The 17,447-nt window shown below is 52.8% G+C and overlaps 1 protein-coding gene across 1 annotated transcript in view; it reads right to left on the reverse strand.

Moving 5' to 3' along the window:
* SDK2 (sidekick cell adhesion molecule 2) overlaps positions 1–17,447 on the reverse strand; it is a 258,172-nt gene that overhangs the window by 91,442 nt on the left and 149,283 nt on the right. Inside the window, exons 3-4 of the mRNA XM_082860149.1 lie at positions 15,311–15,417; positions 2,396–2,543 (exon numbers count right to left, since the gene is read on the reverse strand). Of these exons, the coding sequence (XP_082716275.1) occupies positions 2,396–2,543; positions 15,311–15,417 (255 nt within the window). The remainder of the gene's footprint in view (positions 1–2,395; positions 2,544–15,310; positions 15,418–17,447) is intronic.

Below are 17,447 nucleotides of genomic sequence, written 5' to 3' on the forward strand. Positions count from 1 at the left end.
GTGGACATCAGGGCTCTACTCTCAGGCGGGGGCTTGTTGTATTTTCCAGCCACGCTCCTCTGGTTTCAGTTTCCTAGGTCTTTCCCGCTGCTTTGATGGGCCCAGCTCCCTCCCACCTCCCATCTCCCACTCCTATGAAGTGTGCCCTTTTTTCTCAGCTCCACGGGAGCCCAACTCATCATTTAATTAAGAATAAAATAAATCACCCTAGAAGCTGCCCAAAGCCCCCAGCGTGTGTCTTTGATGGGAATCTTGTCTCCTTTTCAACAATGAGTATCAAGGAACGGGCCAGGGGTTACTAATCTCCACTTCTGCCCTGGGAGGGAGAGCGGTCCTCTGTAGATAGCACGCGCCTTCAGCACCCTGTGCACCCCACTGACTGACAGCGCTCATCAGATGCGTATCTCCAGCAAACAGACACCAGAGAATTTGTTTCCAGGGACCTTTCCTCTGGGTTACGAATATTAATCTGCTGTAATTGCTGAGATGAAATCCCCACAGTGTTCTCTCGTGTGTTCGGTACGACTGGAGGAGGTGGGGAGGGGGTAGGCGTGACCAGGAAGGTGTGCGTGTGTGTATACCCAATCATCACCTGCTCTGCAGCAGCACCTTCGCCAGGTGACTCTGTAGTCCTCTCACTCAAGAGCAGAATCAATTTCCTGGCTTCTTGAGCTGAGTTCTACCATGTGACTTGCTTTGACCAATGGGATATTAGCAGAAGCTTGTGTTTTGCTTCTTCTGAGACTGCCAGGAGGAGACACTAGGGGCCACTGGCTAGAGGCTGGGACACGTGGGGCAGAACTGAGTCACCCAGGCATTCTCATCAGCCAGCCCCAGCCAAGTGAGAGAGCCAGGCCAAGCTCACCAATCTGCCGGTTCACATGACAAATACAGGCTTATTGCATCAGGCCACTGGGACCACTTGTTACGTAGCACTATTGGGTCTGTCGGTAACAGATACATTCTAGACACTGGCTCTCAATTGAGGCTGCATGCTGGAATCACGGGGAAGCTTTTAAAACTCCCAAGGCCTCGGTACACCCCGTTTCAATGAAATAAGAATGTGTGAAGGGTAGAATCTGAAAATGAGTATATTTTAAATGGTCCCAGATCATCTCAGAGGGCAGCCACGTTGAGAATCACCAGGACCAGTTCTCCAAAAGTACAATCACTTTATCCTTTTTAGCTCCCATGTCTTTGTACCTGTTCTCATATAATTTCCACATAAGGCAGAATTAAGGACCTGACTCTGGAGTTGGCAAGCCTGGAACCAGCTGCGTGAGATCTAGCAAAGCAGTTAAACTCTGGGGGCCTTCACTCTACCGTCTATAAAATGGGGGTAAAATCAGCCACTTCGTAAGGTTGTTGTGAGGGTCATTCATTCAACAAATATTTCTTGAGGTGGACCTGGGGATGGAAAAGGGAACGAGACAGAGCATCTCTCCCTGGGAGGTGCGTGTCTGTCCTGGAGGAGAGGGTGATGGAGGGTGTGCTTAGCCCAGGCCTGAGAACACAGCAGGCACTGTCATTGCCAGGATATCATCATATTATTAAGATCACGCTTCTCTCACTGGACCTCATGTTCCCCAGAGGAAAGAACTGTCCGTCTCGGTTTCTGCTTCCTACAGAGACCAGAATGGGCTCCACCCACAATGGATCTGCGGCCCGAGTGGACAGGGACCAGGGTGGTCTTTCTTCTCTTCTGGGAGTAGAATGTAGGGGAGAGTGCGGGCCCTAAAGAGGACAGCCTGGGCTGGCTCTCCCAGGGGGCTCAGGAGGGCCACTGCGCCCCGTGCTTTGCCCCTCGCCCTCTGCGGAGGTGCTGCTTCTGTCACTCTGCCCACAAGCCAGGCTGCCACAACCCCCTTCCGGGCAGCACAGAGGGGCCCTTGTGAGCGCTGAAAGGACCGTGTGTTCCTCTTCCCGCCTCTCCTGGCCTCACCTCCTCCCTGGAGCCAAAACACACACAGCCATGCACACCGGTGGACACCCAGCCACACACGCACCGCGGAGACACCCTGCTGGGGAGGTGCCGGCGCCCTCCCATGTGCCCTGATCCCTGGGCCTGTAACCACGGTGACAGAGCCTCTGTCTGTGCCAGTTCGGGTTTTTTAAGCACTCTTAGAGGCAGAATTATTCTCCAGCCGAGAGTGGAGCCAATGCCTGGGATTCCCCGGGGAGGCCACGGAGCTGTCATGGTTCCAAGACTCCTCCCGCACTTTCCCAGAAAGGTCCCTGGAAACCAGACTTCCCTCATCGGGGACGTCCCCCATCTGGCTCCCTCCCAGAGCAGGGAGGGGCCTCCGTCCTCAGCATCTGGGGGCGCTACGTGGCCTCGCATTTCCTCTCCCGGGGCCAGCCCCCCCCCCCCCCCCCGCAAGGGCAGGAGGCTCACATGCGGCTGCTGGGCGGGATCTTGCGGCCATCCCGGAACCAGGTCACCTGCGGCCGTGGGAAGCTGGCGATGCGTGGGGCGCGGATGATGGCCGCTTCTCCGTGGGAGACGCTCTGGTGCTTCTGACTTTCCTCAAAGCTCCCCATGTCTGCGGGAGGGAAGGGCACATGGAGGGGTCAGGGGCCGGAGGTCGGCAGCCGAGACTGCCCGGCTCCCGGGCTGGGAGTGGTGGGGCAGACAGGATGCTCGTGGAGCACGGCCACCATGCTCGGGCTACCTCACGGGGCCCCATCACCCCATCCGTCACTACGACACGCTCTGCTTTGTACTTCTGGGGTTTGTATCCATTTATATCCATATGTCCCTGAAGCAATGGATTCATCCAACAACCATGAGACACGCGGCATTATTTCAAACAGTTTACAGCGGAAGAACTTCTTAAACAGGCTCGTTGGCTTGTCCAAAGACACGTGGTTGGAACAGGGCGGAGGCAGGATTTGAACTCGGACCTCAGAGTCTGGAGGCAGGCAGAGCTGTCCCTCCTTCCCTGCCCTGTAGTGCGGCAGGGGTTTAGGTGTGGGGTGAAGAGCACATCTGGGGAGCAGTTTCCCGTGCCCTTGGGTGAAGTGTGTGAGGCTGCATGGATGTTACACACAAACACCACGTTGCTCCTTTAAAAGAATGCCTACCCCCTTGGCAGATAAAGAGGGGACCGCTGGTCCAGCTCCGGTGCCCGTCAGCCTGGAGGGGAGCAGTGGAGATGCAGGTGGGAAGGTTCTGGCTGCCCACCTGCCTGCTGGGATCTGGATGGGCTCTGACTCTAAGAGCAGAGGCTTGGAGATGGGTGGAGTGTGGGAAGGGGTGTTTGTGTTGATGACCACAACAGCACAAATGAATGCTTTAAAATGAATGCACATCCTTGCTACACAAAGGGTGGTCCGTGGGCCAGCACATGGGCACCACCTGGGTGCCTGCCACAAAGGGAGAGCCTCAGGCCCGCCCCGCCCCCCAGACCTGCTGAATCAGAACCTGCCTTTTAACAAGACTCCCAGTCAACTGTGTCCACATCCAAGTGTGAGAAGTACTGTTTGCCCTCAAACTTGGCTGTATGTCACTGAGTTAACATGTCAAGAGTTAAAAGCACCTAATGCTGGGGTTTCAGCCCCAAACTTCTGATGTCCCTGGTACGGGGTGTGGGCTTCCCATCAGGATCCCACGTGCAGTAAGGTTCAGACCACCGAAAACTGGCTGTGAGTCCCCGTTGCCCGCCTGCTCCCTCCTGGATCAAGGGGGCCGCGTGCTAAGCCATATGGGTCTCCTGCTACTTTGATTTGTTTCCCAACCCCTCCAAGACCACTGCTCTTCCTCGTCTCCTTCAGCCAGGAGCCCCCAACATGACTGCGCCTTAGAACCCCCTTTAATATTCTCAGAGGTAAGAGCCTTTTGGGGTGGCTGGGGTCCAGACATCGGTGTTTCTAGAGCCGTTCAGGGTGTCCCAACAAGAGCCAAGGCCGAGAAGTACCGCTGGGCTGAAGCCAGTGGTTCTTACACTTTGGTGGGTCTCAGAATCCCTAGGGAACACGGTAAGCCCAGAAATTTGCTCCCACCCTTCCCTCGTCCCCTAGGGCACGGAAAGGCCCTGCTTCAACGTGCCTGGGTCTCTGAGTCCTTGACTCACCTTCCCGAGGATTCTGCTGCACGCCGAAGTTCTAGGACCACCGGCCCACACTCTCGTTTTCTAAAGCCCTGGGCTTGAATCTCCTCTTGGCCACATTCCCCCTTGGAGGCCTTGCCTAATCTGATGGTTCTGGCCATAGTCTCTCTGCAAAGGCTCTCACATCTGCCCTGGCTCCTCCCTGAGCTCCAACACTCAACACCCAACTTGCCACAGGAAATGCTGGGTACTTCTTACCTCCCTGCCAAGCCTCCCTTCTTGCTTTCACAGCTCTGCTAATAGCTGCCCCACCTGCACCTGCCCAGATCACCTGGGCTCAGATGCTTGGAGCCTTTCGTGGTGCTTCCTTTCCCACACTACGGCCCCTCTGTTCTCCCAGGCCCCACCCACGTGCTCGCCCCATCACTTGGCTGCACGGACTCCGCCCCTACGTCAACGCCTACACTGGATCCGCCTCCCCCATCTCCCACACTGCTCCTGATTAATTTTTCTGACTTGCTCAGATCTTCTGGTATCTCCTCATTGCCCCAGGAAAGTCTACATTCCCTTGCCTGGATTCAAGGTCTCTGCCTAATTTGACCCCAACCAACCTTTCTTGTCCTATCGCCCACACCACGTCCCGCGTCCCCCGCCACAATGAATTACTTACACCCCGCTTCTCACCTCGGGGCCTTTCTTTGTGTGGGGGACCCTGCCTGGAACGCCACCAGAGCAAGCCATGATTCACCAGGGCACCACGATTCAATAGCATCCCGGGAGGATCTAGTCAAGTAAGTGTCTCAAGATATGAAACCTGACGTTGGCAACCTTGTCCTAACTGGGCAAGCAGTAAATGTAACGGTGGTGGCTTTGGAGTCACTGAGACCTGAATTCAAATCCCACTTCTGTTACTTATAAGGCACGACCTTAGGCAAAATTTTGACTTTGCTGAGCTTTCACTTCCTCTTCTGTAAATTGGAGTTAAGAAGAGTATGTCCCTGGGCTTCCCTGGTGGTGCAGTCGTTAAGAATCTGCCTGCTATTGCAGGGGACACAGGTTCGATCCCTGGTCTGGGAAGAATCCACATGCCACGGAGCAAATAAGCCTGTGCACCACAATTACTGAAGTGTGTTAGCCTAGAGCCCGTGCTCCACAACAAGAGAGGCCACTGCAATGAGAAGCCCGCGCACCACAACCAAGAGTAGCTAGCCCCTGCTCGCCACAACTAGAGAAAGCCCGCGCGCAGCAGCGAAGACCCAACACAGCCTAAATAAATAAATAAATAAAATTTATTAAAAAAAGAAAGAATGGTCTACATTAAAAAAAATGATACAAATGAACTTATATACAAACAGAAATAGACCCACAGACATAGAAAACAAACTTATGGTTACCAAAGAGGAAAGGGGGGAGAGATAAATTAGGGATTTGGGATTAATTTATACACACTATATATATTAATTAATTTAATTTAATTAATATATATTTAATTCAATTATATATTATTAATAATTAATATACATCAATAATTAATATATATTAAGTTAATTAATTATATTTAATAATTAATATATATTTAATAAATTTAATTAATATATATTAATTTATACACGCTATATATAAAATAGATAAACAACAAGGACCTACTGTATAACACAGGGAACTATACTTAATGTTTTGTAATAACCTATAAGGGAAAAGAATCTGAAAAATAATATATATATATATGTATGTATAACTGAATCACTTTGTTGTACACCTGACACTAACACAACATTGTAAATCAACTATACTTCAATAAAAAAAAAGATGGCTACCTTACTATTTATCTCCCATTCAACATGATCTCCTGCCACTGAGAGGTGGGGGCTAAGACCCCTCCCCCTTGAGTCTGGGGGTTTTGTGACTATACTTGTAGAATATGCTGGAAGTGATGCTATGTGACTTTCAAGGCTAGGTCATCAGAAGGATATGGCTTCCACCTGGCTCTCCAGACACTGCTGCTTGGAATCCAGCTGCCATATTGTAAGGAAGCTCAATCTAGCTCACACAGACAAAGGAACAGCTCTTGTGCAGAGGAACTGAGGTCCCAGAGGATGGCCTGCATCAACATTGGACATGTGAGTGAACATGTGAGCCCTCAGATAATTTCAGCCCCCAGCCTTTGGGTCTTCTAGTTGAGACCTCAGTCATCAAAGAGCAGAGACCAGCTGTTCCCACCGTGCTTGGTCCAGACTCACAGAATCTGTGAGCATGATAAATGACTGTGGTGCACCATGATGTTTGGGGGTAATTTGTTATGTAGCCATAGAAACAGGAAGAGTATAGTCAAGTGCTAAAAACTGTGTCTAATATTTATAGTATTAAAATACTGGAATCCTATACATTTTTCACAGTTTAAACATCAACCTCTTCAACAAAGATTATCGCATGCCACCCAGATAGTCACTGACCCTACGTCAGGTTTCCTTCTAGGTGGACTTCACACAGACTGTCTCATTTCATCCGCATAATGACACGACAAAGCTCAACTTTCCTAAATACACATTTTTAAATTGTTTACTAATTTCTGTTACTTGGCTCTGTCTATAAAAAAATTGCATCAATAAATCACATTGATTTCGGTTCTTACAATAATTTTATCTATTTAAAAAACTTTTCACAGAGCTCTGAAGATATATTTGAACAATTTAAAGCAATTTCATGGTAATCATGTTTTTCCTCCTCTCTCGGGTTTTATTAGCTCCATTTCATCAGTGAGGAAATTAAAGCTCATGGAGATAGAGTGGCTTATCCAACGTGCGCAGTTAGGGCTGGGCCGGCCAGCGTTCAAACCCGGCTCTCCCTTTGCATTTCCTCCTCACCTCTTCCATGACTCATCCCCTGCGTTAAAATTCTTCATGCACATTCTTTATCTCTTTCTACTACATTGAAAGCTTCAAGAGGCAGTTCTATTCAATTATATTCATGAGCAAATCCTTATAAGACATCAGGCCCCCTCCTCTGCACACAGTAGGTTCTCTCTAAACTCACCCAATGCCATCATGCAATGACTCTTATATTGAGTCCCTACTATGGGTCAGACAGGCTCTGCAGAAGGTGCTGAAGAAAGACCCGGTCCCTGTCCTTGTGGAGCTTATGGTCTGGTTAGGGGAACAGGCATAAGAAAACCAACCCAACGAAATTCAGGGACATATTGTGACAAGTGTTAGGAAGAAGGAACAGGTTTTTTTTTTTTTTTTTTTGCGGTACGGGGACCTCTTACTATTGTGGCCTCTCTTGTGGAGCACAGGCTCCGGACGCGCAGGCTCAGCGGCCATGGCTCACGGGCCCAGCCGCTCCGCGGCATGTGGGATCTTCCCGGACCGGGGCACGAACCCATGTCCCCTGCATCGGCAGGCGGACTCTCAACCACTGGGCCACCAGGGAAGCCCCCAGGATTTTTTTTTTTTTTTTTTTTAATGAGAGGCGACATGAAGGGAACCTACTTTAGACTGGGAGGTGGGGGTGAGGCTTTTTTTAAGCAGAGACATAAATAAAGGGTAGGTGTCAGCCATGTGTGTGTGTGTGTGTGTGTGTGTGTTGGGGGTGGGGTGGGCGTGGTAATAGTCCAGAGGAAAGAGAGTATGCGAAGGCTAGGAGGTAGGAGAGAAGTGCTAGTTTGAGGCAATTTAAAAATGCCAATAGGGCGGGTGGTGTGTTTGTTCAGTGGACGGATGAATGAAGAGATGGATGGATAGATGGGTAATTGGATGAGGGCAGGGATGGATGGATGGATGAATGGATGGAGAGAAGGAGGCATGGATGGATGGAGGAGATGCAGGATGGAGGGATGGGTGATTGCATGTATGTATATATGGCAGGATGGATAGATGAAGGAAGGGCACAGCTGGCCTTGTCCAAGTTTTGCAGCTGATGCTCTCATTCACGCTTCCATCCCACAATCTCCCCTCCCTATGGCTCTTAGGCCCCCAGAACCCTCCCAATTCTCTCTACTCCACTTTGCCAAACGGGCCTCCTAGGTCAGGGAGCCCCTTGCCTCTGCTCAGGGGGCCCAGCACACAGGCGCGTATGTCCTGAACACCAGCTGCAAGGGTGGTGCTAAGAAGAAGTCTGCTCAGCCAGCCAGCGCAGGAGAAAGGCTAGAGGGAAGTGCACACTGATGGAGCTGGGGATCCAGGATCTCCTAGGAAAACTCACTCCCACTGAGGTGGAAACAGGTAAGGGTTTATCTACTATACCTCCTCCCCAAGATACATGCTTGTTAATATACCACGTCGTTCCTTGCAGTGCTGATCCAACTTTTCCTAAAAATTCCCCCAAGAGCAAAGAAGTATGGGCCTGGGGCACCGCTGGACGTGACCTAAAATTATTCCTGATGTTTCTGATATATCTTAAAAGGTCTTGTAAATTATGCACTCCACTTCAGAATATATTTATTGCTTTTATTTATTTTTAAAACATTTTTTATCATGAAATATGTCATGCATAAAAAGGAGTAAATATAATTATATGAATAGTTCAAAGAAGCAGAACAGAATGCACACTCATGTACCCACCGCCAGTTTAAGGAATAGCACATGAACAAAGCTCGTCTCTCTCCCCCACGGCACTCCTCCCATATCCCCTCCCTCGCCAGAGGTAACCGCCGGCCTGGATGCTGTGTCAATCATGTCGTTGCTTTTTGTTTTCTTTCAAGTTTCACCACACGCAGATGGATCCTTAAACAATTTATTGTTAATTTAGCCTGTTTCTAAGCACTTTGGGTTATTTTGTATGTCACCTACTGTGATTTGCTTTCTTTTGTGCAACATGTTTTTTGGGAGCTCCATCTCCGTCCTTGCACCTGGTCTAGTCGTTTTCATGGCTGCTTGGATGTCCATGTATCAGGATAGCACAGCGCTGCTGCAGGCTGGCTTTGTTATCAGTGTTTCCCTGTCCTGCTAAGAACAGTCTCATGTGGCTCTTCCAGCACATGTGGCTGAGAGAATCTCTAGAGGACGCACTAAAGGTGGAACTGCTGGGTTGTAGGTTGTGCAAATGTTAACCTTATGAGGTAATGCCAAGCTGTTTTCCTGATATGCACCAAGTTGCTAATTCACACGCCCACCAGCAGCGGTGGGACTTTGTATTAACACCTTGTCTTGCTAGACTCCGGTTTTTGCAGTGGGATGGTACCTCACTGTGGTTGTGTTTGCTTCTTATGAAGATGCTGTTTCTCCCTCCAATCAGTTGTATCGTGCCTCTGCCTCTAACCATCCGTGACTTCCACTGCATCCTGAGGCACACTGAACCGCCCAATCGCATCTTAGAATGTCACCATCTGTCCCCAGTGCCTCACCTCCTCCGCCACATCTCCTTCCACATCTTCATTCAACAGACACACTCAGGTTGAGGATTACGAAAAACGGGCCCATTGGTGGCACTCTGGACATGAGCTCCAGCCCATGTGACAATGGGTCTGATGCCCTCAGCTCTCCTTTTGTACAGGGGGCTGCCGAGCTGCCCAGTAGAACGGGGGGCAGGCCAGGCTCCCCAGTGGAGCAGGGGCTCTTGGCCCTCTGATGTGTGGGTGGGCTTATTGCTGGGCTGGGGGTTCCAAGTCTGAGCCATCCGCCCACCTGGTGAGGGCTGGGATGGGGTCAGGGATGTTGCTCAGGCGAGGAGGACAAAGAGGTGCCCACAGGATCCGGATGCCAACTCCGGAAGGCGTGCCCAACCCTCTCAGCCATTCAGTCCACATGTCAGAAATTTATGGCGACTTCGTAACAACAGAGACTCGAGGTGGGGTCAGGAAGGGAGCTGGGGAGGTGGGTGGGTATGTTACTGACTTCCCCTTAATTGCTGTAATTAAAAACATGTAAAGAGGGGACTTCCCTGGTGGCGCAGTGGTTAAGAATCCACCTGCCAATGCAGTGGACACGGGTTCGAGCCCTGGTCTGGGAAGATCCCACATGCTGCAGAGCAACTAAGCCCGTGCGCCACAACTACTTAGTGCGCGCTCTAGAGCCACTGAGCCACAACTACTGAGCCCGCGTGCCACAACTACTGAAGCCCACGTGCCTGGAGCCCATGCTCCGCAACAAGAGAAGCCACCACAATGAGAAGCCCGCACACCGCGACGAAGAGTAGCCCCCACTCGCCACAACTAGAGAAAGGCCGCACGCAGCAACGAAGACCCAACGCAGCCAAAAATAAAATAAATAAATAAACTTATTAAAATAAAAAAACATGTAAAGAATCTTTTTGGAATGACTTCGCTATTATCGTTAGTGGTTAGCACAGCTGCCTTATTAATTTCTCATTAGAACCCAATTCACAGCCCATCTTCGGGAAGGGGGATGAGAGCCGGGGTGGGGCCTGCCTGGCCCGGCCTGATCCAGTCCCTGTGGAACCGGCTGCTAGAAACCCCAGGACAAAACCCTCCCACCCCGGGAAGCAGAAACAGCCAAGGAGGGAAGATGAGGGGTTTGGAGAAGCAGCCGTACCCCATCCATCCTCAGAACAGTGAGCATCTGTGTGTCTGTGTAAAACAAACAGACGGAGGGACAGACAGATGCAGGAGGTCTGCGGGGCCCAAATCTGGGAGAGGCCAGGACCGGGGTGCGTGAGGAAGGCGAAAGATTTAAGGAGGTACCCACTGTCAGGGTCCTGCAGGTGCACGGTGAGTCCCATGAGAGGGAGTGCCTCCTTAAATCCTGCATCCTCCTTGCCTCACTTGCCTCACCCTAGCCCCAGCCCTGGAGAGCAGAGGTGGCGGCTAGGACCACACCTCCGAAGGTAGGATGAGAGAGGTTGTGAATGTTTATTCCAGGACGCCTTCCCTGGTTGGCCTGGCGGAGAGAAGACGCGTACACTCTGCCACCGCGAGCGTTCCCTGGGCTGGGCGCCATTTCTGATGGTTCGTGTGCACTGACTGATTACGTACTGTGACCACCCGGCCAGGTAGGTACTAATAGTAACATTCCTTTTTACACATGAGGAGGGAAAAGCACACAGAAGTTAAGTAATTTGCCCGAGGTCACACGGCCAGGGAGAGGCGAGGGGGATGTGAACTCAGGGTCCATGGCTGGGTCCATGGCCCCACTCTACAGCTGCTGGTGGCAAGGCAGGAGAAAGGAGATGGTAGGAATCCTGGCTGTGGGAACTTGGGTTGTCCTCTGACCTTTCTTTTAAGAGCCCCTATCGTTTTTTGGGGGGCAGTACCACGAGGCATGTGGGATCTTAGTTCCCATACCAGGGATAGAACTGCACCCCCTGCAGCGGAAGCACAGAGCCTTAACCACTGGACCGCCAGGGAAGTCCCTCCTCTGACCTTTCTGAGCCTCGACTTCCCCATCTCAAGATGTGGCTCCCTAGACACGCCTTCCTACCTCTGAGGCCTGTCCTAGGGACCCTCGGAGGAAAGAGTGCACTTCTGCACCATGTCACCGGAGGGCAGAGTGCTGGGGAGGCTCTGCTGCATCTCCCTAGCATCTCCTTAGGGACGCGGGTGTCCACCTTGGACCTGTGATTGTGACTGTTCTGAAGGCTCTTGGGCTCGTGCACATCTTTTCAGGGAAACAGAAGCCGTGCTTCCTTCTCTATCTGCAGCCCGGTCCCCTACTCCCCAGGTGTCCGGAGCCCTAAGCTAGTCGCCGACTAGACAGGGGCCAGAATCCACGGTTTCTCCCTCGCGTCCTCCCACGGGTCGTGCCCTGGCACACAAAGAACCCGGAAGCTAGCTGTAAGCATTTTTCATCTGCTCATCCGTGCTGAGAGCAGAGAAAAGGGGTGACGACGGGTCAAGGCCACCTGGTGGCGTGAGACGGCCTTCAGCCTAGGTGGGGGCCGCATCTACTCACAGGGCTGTCTGGACACGAATTCTTACAGTCCAGGGGTGTCCCTCTGATTCCCTTTGACCCCTGGCCCCAGCAGCAACTGGCCTCCCCGCAGCTGGACCCCATTTTGATGTCTCTCTTCTCGCCCTCAGGCAGCAGTGTGGGGAGGCGTGGGCTCAGGTCATGGCTTCGGCTCCTGCCTCTGGTGCTTCCTAACTGTGACTCTGGCGAGTCCCCTCAGCCACACCGAGCCTCGGTTTTCTCATCTGTAAATGGGGGTGGGGGCTTCCACTCTGCAGGCTGGGATGAGGTGGGGATGGGGGAAGGGGAGCGAGTTTCCCTTCTCCCCCACTGTGGCCGCCAGGGCTGGGCGAAACCTCCATCTGTTAGGATGAGCGCTTTTCTCAGCTGCCAGACGGAAGTTTCTAAGGCTCCCCTAACTCTTTTGCTTTAGGGCCCAAAGGGCTGCGCTGGGCGCTCTCTGCTTGATGACGCCTGGAGGACACAGCTTCAGGCTTGCAAAGCGGCCCGGGGCAGATGAGGCTGGGGTCTCGGCACCGGCCCCTGGGTACCAGCTCAGGGAGCTGCACCTGGTGGTCAGGAAGGGCTGAACCTGGGTCTCCCCACACCGCCCCTTTGGCCCCTTCGAGGTGCCCCGTGCTCTCTGCCAGGGGCCTGTAACCACATCTGCTCAGCTCAGCAGCAGCAACGCCATGTAGCCTGGTGGCCACATGGTGACAACCATGGTTCTAACTGTGTCCAGAAGGTGCCTGGAGCCCAGGGTGACAGGTAGCTCTGAGCAGCAGAGCAGGGCTGCCCCTGTGAGAGGTGGTGGAGGGGAAGGGGCCGGGCTGGCCGATGGCCCAGGGGACAGTGGCAGCTCCCTGCTCTGCATCTGGCCAGGACAAGTTTTGCTGGAAGCCATTCCATTCTGCGGCCTGTTTCTTCCTTCTTTAAAATGATAATATAGAATATTCATTGTAGCATTTACTCTCACTGAATCAAAGTGTGTTATCTGTAGGCATTGGCTAGGTGCATTGGTGGATACGGGCTCAAGGAAGGGCAAAGCCTAGGGGGAGGTAGTACTAGACGCACATTACAGATGAGGAACCTGAGCTGGGTGAGGCTCAGAGAGGGTCAGTCACTTCCCTGGAGACACACAGTGACTGAGGGCAGAGTTAGGATTCGGATGTGGTCCGTCCAACACGAAAGCCTAACCTCTTCATCAACTGTGCTGCCAGTCATGGTGATGGGCACCCCACAGCCTGCCAACACTGACTGGATCTCAGCACTGCAGAGTCCCAGGCTCCCTCATGGGTTTGGGCCAGGCCCCCTGCATGTCACCGCTACCTGGGGTCATTCCGGCCAGCATCACCTGGAGTGGTCCAGGACCCTCAGGACCCAGAGAGCCCATAGTGTGTGTGTGTGTGTGTGTGTGTGTGTGTGTGTGTGTGTGTGTGTGTGTGTGTGTGTGTGTACGTTGGGGGGGGGACCCCACCTCGAGGGTCTGTGACTGGGCAGACAGTTAGGGTGTTGGCTAGCTCGAGTCTCTGCCATCTGCTTTTCACCCCCAGGTCGGTCTGAGCCCTTCTCTGCCACGTGCAGGGACTACCAGGGACACCTGAGTCCTTCACAAAGGCCTCTGCCCTCCATCAGGGCACGGGCCCGCTTGCTCTGCACATGGGCCTGGTCACAACCCATCCCTCTGCTTGGGGGCAGGAGGGTACCTTCGGGTCTGGGGACAGGATCCGTACACACGTAGGCCGGCTTCCAGGGAGCAACCTCATGTGAAAAGGAAGATGCCTGTGGTGGGAGAGGGGTCAGGGGGTCAGGGGGCTGAGTCCTGGGTCCTGGATCCCTACCACAGCCAAGGAAAGAAACATCTCAGCCACACAGACACTGCTTCTCTGCCTTTCTCTTTCTGATCGGCGGAGCCAGCCCAGGGGAGACTCGTGCCATCTCTGCGGCTTTCAACTCCAGAAAGTTCTATCGTCTCCTGTGAGCGAAGGCTTTGGAACAGGCACTTGCCTGCTTCCCCCGACAGCCTGGACTGATTGGTGTCCTGAAAGGTATTTTCAACGGCACACACACACACGTTCTCACATGCACACAGGTGAACAAAGACGCCGACCAATCCAGACACACACATTTGCACAAACACATGCCTGAACCCACACCCACCCTGGAGTGGACACAGACACACGCATGAGCAGTCTCTCTGCAGGCTGACCCACGGCTACCCCTGCACCGCTGGGCTCTGGGCACCGGCTAAATGGCGCTCTGTGGGAGCCCTCCAGCTGGCTGCCAGCGGCCCTGATCCATCATTTTAATTCGGGGCTTTTCCACTCCTCTGAGTGAGCTGAGTTGCCTTTAGTGTTGATTTATGGGACAATCAGTCCTCCACTTCTGATTACGGTTGTTTTCCATAATTATTATAAACACTCTTTGCCCTCACTTGAGGTTTTCTTCTCGACTTCTCTCCCTCACTTCTAAGTAGCGAGCTCTCTCCTGCGCTAAATCTGACTCAAGCCCCAGTGGGCCCCAGATGAGAGGGTGTCCTTTTTTTTAGAAAAAGCTTCAGGGCTCATTAAGGCGTTCCACACTCCCGTGGCCCACGGTGCCACCTTGGACCTCTCCCCCTAAAAATCCCAGAATGAAACAGCCCATAATGAGGCTCATTTCTGCTCATTTCTAAGGCAGCTATCTTAGAATGGGGGGCAGGTCTGGGAAGGGGATACTGAGTCACAGGGGGAGGGGGTGGATTGGTGCGCCGGTCCCTGAGATGCCCTTGCGTTCTCCTGAGGCTTCCCTCTCGTCCTCCATCTGAGGGAGCCCTTTGGGGCTTGGTGGCAGTGGAGAAAGTCTGTTACCCCAAAGGCTCGGCGAGGGTCTGTTACCTTACCCTCTGCTTGCCTGGTCCTTTCAGGAACCCTGACTCATCAGGTCCCCTCTCCCTCTTAGAGCTATGGTACCCACACCAGCCATCTCCCAACGCCTCCTGAGACCGTGGGGACCCCCAAGCTGTTACTGCTCCAGGGCTGAGCAAGCTGGAGGATGGAAAAGTTAAGGTCATGGGAGGGCCCCGGGAAGTCTGCCATTACGAAGATCCCCCAAGTTGGCGGCCGAACCCAGAGGAGTCCCTTGAAGCAGGTGACAGGGCCTCCCTTTCAAAGCAGAAGCAGCTGGTCGCATCCAGAGTGCTGGGCTCAGCGCCAGCAGATGTGTGTCGCGTGTCAGCGGCGTGGCCTTGAGAGCTCTTGCCGCCCCTCTGGGCCTTGGTTCCCAGGTGGCGGGAAGGGCCACCATTAGCACCCAGTGAGCGTGGGAAGCCACAGCTGGGACCTGGCTCTGCCCAGCGTGTGGCCGATGGGGGACGACTCTGCAGATCCTCTCCCGCTTCACGGCCTCCCCCCACCCGCCCCAAGTCCGCGTTGTACTCACAGGCCACCTGGACCTCGGTTTGCCGCTGCAGCAGAGCGCCCATCCGGTTACGCACGATGCAGCGGTAGAAGCCGGCGTGGGTGCGGTCCAGGCTGGTGATCATGTACCTGGGGGCAGACGAGACAGCCAGTGAGCAAGTCGGGCAGCTCCAGGGATGCAGAGGTCAAACCAGGGTCAGAGGGCAGAGGTCGCCACATCACCCTCTTCCATAATGAAAGGTGCCAGGGAGCCCCTGGCTCTACCATGGGGGTCACAGGAGGGTCCTTATTAATAAGAGGTCCCTCCCAAAGGCTTTTGCTCAGCTGCCCAGGAAGGAGCCTGCACTTTCCCAAGGACAGGAGATGCTGTGCCTGAGCCCTTGACTGTGGCCGTGACCAGGCGTCCCAGGACTGTTTTGGGTCTGTTGGAGGCTACTGTCCTCCCCTGCCTGTGACCTGCATGACTGAGAAAGGTGGGGGCATTTTCTTTAGCCTGGACCAGGGACACGCCATAAATGTTAACTTAAATGGATGTAGGTTTGTTACAAAGCACAAACTAACACACCATTGTAAAGCAATTATACGCCAATAAAGATGTTAAAATAAATAAATAAGTAAATAAATAAATGGAGGCAGGGAAATTTACGTTTTCCCAAACGCTTTGCATCATTCCATGCTTAGAGTTGCAGACAGCTCCACTGAAGCTCTGTGAAGGGAAAGGGCAAAGCCGTCTGGGCAGGGCAGGTTGGCTTTCTGTCCGTGTGGGCCCTGGGGCCAGAATGCGTGAATCCAAGGAGGCTCTAGGGTGTATCCTGCTTTGGGAGCACGTCACTGGCCCGAGTGCTGCAGGATCTGGTGCTGGGGGGAGGGCGGGGGGCGAGCAGGTGTGTGGGGCGCTAACCTGGCTGGGAGGAAAGGAGGAGGCCAGGCAGGTCAGTGCAAGGAACTTCTGGCAGCGAGACACGGCAGATGATGGGTGCTCTCTGGTATGGAGGGGGCTAGTTCCCCTAGCACCCATCTCGTGATCACCTTTCTGACGCTTGGGCAGTGAATGGCCCGGCAGGGACCTCTGAGGATCCAGGGGCTTGTGCCTAGGAGACCTCCCCTGCCCTTGGGTGTCCTAGGTTTTGCCAGCTGACTTGGTGAACAAGCTTACTGCCACCTGCTCCCAGGCTATGCCAACCCCGGGACAGAGCAACCTCATCTGTAGGATTTGCCAAGTTTTCTTTTAACGTGAGTTCTAGACAGTGTCCATCAGCCTCTCAGAATGATGAAACAGCTACCACTTTCTGAGCACCACCCATGCTTCAGACGCTGTATTCAGTACTTTTCATTCATTTCATTTCTTTTTTTTTTTTGGCTGTGCCACGTGGCTTGTGGGATCTCAGTTCTCTGACCAGGGATCGAACCTGGGCCCCTGGCAGTGAAAGCACTGAGTCTTAACCACTGCACCACCAGGGAATTCCCTTCATTCCTTTCTTTATTTCACACAGCAGTTCCCAGACTACTGGATATCATGGACCAGTAACACTTAAAAAAATGGGGCCAGACATAAGATTGTCTTACTTACGGCCAAGTAAGACCATTAAGACCAATCGACCAAAAAGCAAACTGGGAAACAAGCAACCAATAAAACTAAAAAAAGTTACAGGCATGGAGAGAGAAAGGAACAGAAATGGTCAGTATTTTATCTAAAAAGGACATTTTTGAGATCACAAAAAAAAAATGTAACCTCAGCATCAAAGCAATTTTAACACATTTTAAACTGAAATTTTATGCCGCGTCCACGACACTAGCTTCCCTTTTCTCATTTGATGTGGACACGTGCAAAATGTCGTGGGTCTGAATTGGAGTCTTTCGCCTAATCTCCCTGCTGACGCTACGGAGGCAATACTTGTATTAGCTCCCCCTCCCCATTTTAGAGGTGAGGAAATTGAGGTTCAGAAATATCACATCATTGGCCTGGGGTCTCACAGGCAGTAAGAGGCAGGGCCAGGGTCCCAAAGAACCTTTCGGACTCCAAGGCCAGCTGCTAACCTGTTCAACACGGACATCCTACCCCAAAGGGCCCCACCTTCCATCCTGGGACTGCATGAGCCCCAGACTCACGGGTGGCTGTGTGCCAAACCTGCTCTGGCTCTGCATTAATATCCAGAACC

The sequence above is a fragment of the Leucopleurus acutus genome (genome assembly GCF_964270905.1).
Source record: "Leucopleurus acutus genome assembly, chromosome: 19".
NCBI lineage: Eukaryota > Metazoa > Chordata > Mammalia > Artiodactyla > Delphinidae > Leucopleurus > Leucopleurus acutus.